The 4,478-nt window shown below is 44.3% G+C and overlaps 1 protein-coding gene across 1 annotated transcript in view; it reads right to left on the bottom strand.

Annotated features, from left to right (window-relative positions):
• Nucleotides 1–4,037, bottom strand: part of EIF2AK2 (eukaryotic translation initiation factor 2-alpha kinase 2) — a gene marked incomplete at its 3' end in the record, with an annotated part of 15,212 nt that extends 11,175 nt beyond the window's left edge. The window contains exon 1 of the mRNA XM_009078186.1: nucleotides 3,934–4,037. Coding sequence (XP_009076434.1) covers nucleotides 3,934–4,037 — 104 coding nt within the window. The remainder of the gene's footprint in view (nucleotides 1–3,933) is intronic.
• Between the last annotated feature and the right edge of the window lie 441 nt (nucleotides 4,038–4,478).

Raw genomic sequence — 4,478 nt, forward strand, 5'->3', positions numbered from 1 at the left:
GTAAAAGCAGGAAAACTCATGGGTTGAGATAAAGACAGTTTAATAGGGAAAGCAAAAGCTGCACACACAAGCAAAGCAAATCAAGGAATTAATTCACTGCTTCCCATGAGCAGGAGCTGTTCAGGCAGCTCCAGAACAGCAGGGCCCCATCATGTGTAACAATTACTTGGGAAGACAAACAGGATCACTCCAAAGATCCCCCTCTTCCTTCCTCCTCCCCCACTTCATATAGTGAGCATGATGTCATATGATATGGAATATCCCTTGGGTCAGTTTGGGTCACCTGTCCCAGCTGTGTCTCCTCCCAATCTCCCATGCACCCCCAACTTCCTCACCAGTGTGGCAGTACAGAAAGCAAAGGCCTCGGTTCTGTGCAAGCAACTGCTCAGCAATAACAAAAACATCTCTATATCATCAACCCTGTGTTCAGCACAAATCCTAAACACAGCCCCATACTAGCCACTGTGAAGAAAGTTAACTCCACTTCAGCCCAAACCAGCACACAAGGATACCACAGTGTGGCACATACTCTACATACAGGAAACAGCAAACAAAAAAGAACCAAATAAAAACCCATGAAAGAAAGACAGTTCTTTGGAAAAGATATAAACACAGATTACTATACACATTCAGCTTTGACATTGCATCCAAAATTCACTGTTTTATTTAACATAAACACAGATTACTATACACGTTCAGCTTTGACACTGCATCCAAAATTCACTGTTTTATTTAAGCGTCCTGAGGAAATCTGCAGTCTGAGTCTCCATGACCCAAGAGTTAATTACCCCAGTTGAGGATTAGCTGAATGTGTGATAAACAAGCTGGTGACAATGTAGAGTCATACTTACTTATCATGGACCCCAAGTTAATAAACAATTCCAAGACTTGACAGGTTTAGGCAGGACTGGCCTAGCTGTCCAGACGCTGCATTCCCAAGAAAGCTTGCGATCACTCAGGACTGAGCCACCTTGGGCTCTCTCAGATTTCTGTGTTCAGCAGTGACCCTGACCAACATTATAGAGGAAGCAGATACAGCATCAAAACCAGGATGGGACGGGAGGTATCTCTGTATCATGCTTCAGACAACTGCAGGAGGATTTATGAGATGGGATAGGACCAGGGAAGTGATTTCTTCACCTGTACTCAGTGCTGGTGAAGCCACACCTTGAATACTGTGTACAGTTCTGGGCCCTTCAGTTCAGGAAGGATATTGAGGTGCTGGAGCAGGTCCAGAGAAGAGCAACAAGGCTGGTGAAGGGACTTGAGCACAAGTGCCATGAGGAGAGGCTGAGGGAGCTGGGGGTGTTCAGCCTGGAGAAGAGGAGGCTCAGAAGAGACCATATCACCCTCTACAACTCCCTGAAAGGAGGTTGTAGTCAGGTGGGGGTTAGTTGTTCCCAGGCAACCAGCAGTAGGACAAGAGGGCACAGACTCAAGCTCTGCCAGGGGAGATTTAGGTTAGATATTAGGAAGAAATTTTTTTATGGAGAGAGTAATTAGGCATTGGAATGGGCTGTCTGGGGAGGTGGTGGATTCACCATCCCTGGAGGTTTTCAAGATGAGACTGGATGTGGCACTTCATGCCATTGTCTAGTAACCAAGGTAGGGTTGGACTTTATGGTCTTGGAGATCTTTTCCAACCTGGTTGATTCTATTATTCTATGACACAGCACAGAAGAGTTAGGGAACCAGCTCAGCACCAGCAGTGGCCAATGCATCCTGCTAGCAGGCAGAGCCATGGGAAAGAGCACAAGGGCACTGAAGGAGCTTTACAGCATTCATCACTGTAGTCAGACAATTTACACTGTATCCTTGGAATAGCCCAAGTTATCCAGTGTCTTCCTAGATACCACTGTCACACAATGGGCTGAATTGTATTTGTGAATGTAGCAGAGGACACAGAAAATAAATGAAAGAGCACAAGGACACCAGACAGGTGTCAAGGAACTCTTGTGCTTTATTGTACAGTCACAGTAACACCAGCAACCAGCCCACTGGTTAGACTGAAAAGGTGGTGGCTAACAAACACTTAAATTTGTACAATACATTTCAATAAGTTCTCAACTCCCACAACTTATCAAAGGCACTGACTAACAAGCCACAGCACACAACCAAAGGTGTTGGCTCACAACACAGCAATATTCAAAGACGCTGGCTAAAAATCCACAACACACTTCTACAATCTCCCCACTCCCACAAAATTCAATATGGAGTACAGCGTAGAATATGATAACTGTGCTTTGCACAGGCAAAGCAAGAGAGGAAAGAAATAAAGACAGAAAAGGGAGAGAAAGAACAAAGAATATCACCAGTCCTTAGATCCTGTATCGGTCCTGTTGCGTGGATAGTCCAGAGCTGGGGTTGTGAGACAAAGAATGAGAAAGAGGAAAAAGAGATCAAGGGGAGGCAGGTCTGCTCCCTTTCATAGTTAGCCTGGTGCACACCTCTTTGTAAAATAGACTTTTCATGCCAGTCTGTTCACAGGTGCACAGCCAGCCCTTCGAGCCCTCCTCCAGGACGGCGGGGTAGGACTGAGCATAAGTCTCATGGTGGAGTGGGAATTTGGCTCTGAACAGCACCGCCTCACCTCTGCAGGAATCTCTTTTACCAATCACATCTTTCCTGTCATAACTGTCAGAATGTTTGAGACAACACAACATGCCCAGACTCCAGCTCAAACCAGCACACAAGCCACGCCACAGCACCAAAGGTGTTGGCTCACAACACAGCAATATTCAAAGACGCTGGCTAAAAATCCACAACACACTTCTACAATCTCCCCACTCCCACAAAATTCAATATGGAGTACAGCGTAGAATATGATAACTGTGCTTTGCACAGGCAAAGCAAGAGAGGAAAGAAATAAAGACAGAAAAGGGAGAGAAAGAACAAAGAATATCACCAGTCCTTAGATTGGCTCACAACACAGCAATATTCAAAGACGCTGGCTAAAAATCCACAACACACTTCTACAATCTCCCCACTCCCACAAAATTCAATATGGAGTACAGCGTAGAATATGATAACTGTGCTTTGCACAGGCAAAGCAAGAGAGGAAAGAAATAAAGACAGAAAAGGGAGAGAAAGAACAAAGAATATCACCAGTCCTTAGATCCTGTATCGGTCCTGTTGCGTGGATAGTCCAGAGCTGGGGTTGTGAGACAAAGAATGAGAAAGAGGAAAAAGAGATCAAGGGGAGGCAGGTCTGCTCCCTTTCATAGTTAGCCTGGTGCACACCTCTTTGTAAAATAGACTTTTCATGCCAGTCTGTTCACAGGTGCACAGCCAGCCCTTCGAGCCCTCCTCCAGGACGGCGGGGTAGGACTGAGCATAAGTCTCATGGTGGAGTGGGAATTTGGCTCTGAACAGCACCGCCTCACCTCTGCAGGAATCTCTTTTACCAATCACATCTTTCCTGTCATAACTGTCAGAATGTTTGAGACAACACAACATGCCCAGGCTTATGCCTGGGCTTCCACAACATGTTGGTACCCAATCAATTAATATACACCCAGCCTTTATGGTTAGAAATCAACAATGCTCTGTAAAACTAAACAAAACTCAAAGCACTCAAATTAGCATAGGTCATAAGCTGAAATACTTGCTCCAACCCTACACACTTCCTGAGAGATTTCACATCAGATGCATGACATGCTCCCAATTTAATTACAAGTTATTACTTGTAATAACTTGCTGTTGTGCATTGCTGTTGTTTCCCAAAAAAGAGCCATCAATGCTGAAATAAGTTATCTCTTCAAATTCTATCCCATGATGTCCTCCTCATGCACCTACCACTCAATTTATGTTTTCAACCAGCTCCCCTGCTACATGTATGCTTTCAGCAAATTAACTTTCTTGACTGCAAGCTTTACCCAGTTTGTTCAATGCAGGAAGACACTTGCTGGTTACATACATACATAGTTAACTTACTTAGGATCATGAGATGGTCCAGTCATACTGATGTTGTCATAAAGCAGTTTGCATTTACGTATTTGACAGTAATGGTTGATCTTCTCCATATACTCACGATCCATGTTGACACAGTAAGTTCTGCAAAGCAACATTCAAAGATGTGTCTGTGAGTCTAAGCATAGCAACATTCAAAGATGTGTCTGTGACTCTAGGCATAGAACAGAGACAGCCCCTAATCCTGGCAGATTTCTGCTGATATAAAATAGAAAGCTGGAACAAAGTGCATGAAAAAATAATTCGAATTTCTAATTCAAACTGCTGACTTGCAGCAGCTTTTGCAGAGTCATAGCTTGGAATGAGAGTTTTAGAAAGCAGAGTGAAGAATTTAGTGATTAGGATCCTTGACAGGAAAAGACAGAATCATTCACCGAATCTCGGAGGTGGCAGGGGGAAGTAATCGGTAGCATTTCTCCAGATTTAGAATCGTTCCCTCCGGATGGGAACTAAGCGGCACTTGAACATATCCCTTCAAACAATGGGATTAGGGTTAGGGTTAGGGTTAG

Source organism: Acanthisitta chloris, unplaced genomic scaffold (genome assembly GCF_000695815.1).
Source record: "Acanthisitta chloris isolate BGI_N310 unplaced genomic scaffold, ASM69581v1 scaffold27940, whole genome shotgun sequence".
Classification (NCBI taxonomy): domain Eukaryota; kingdom Metazoa; phylum Chordata; class Aves; order Passeriformes; family Acanthisittidae; genus Acanthisitta; species Acanthisitta chloris.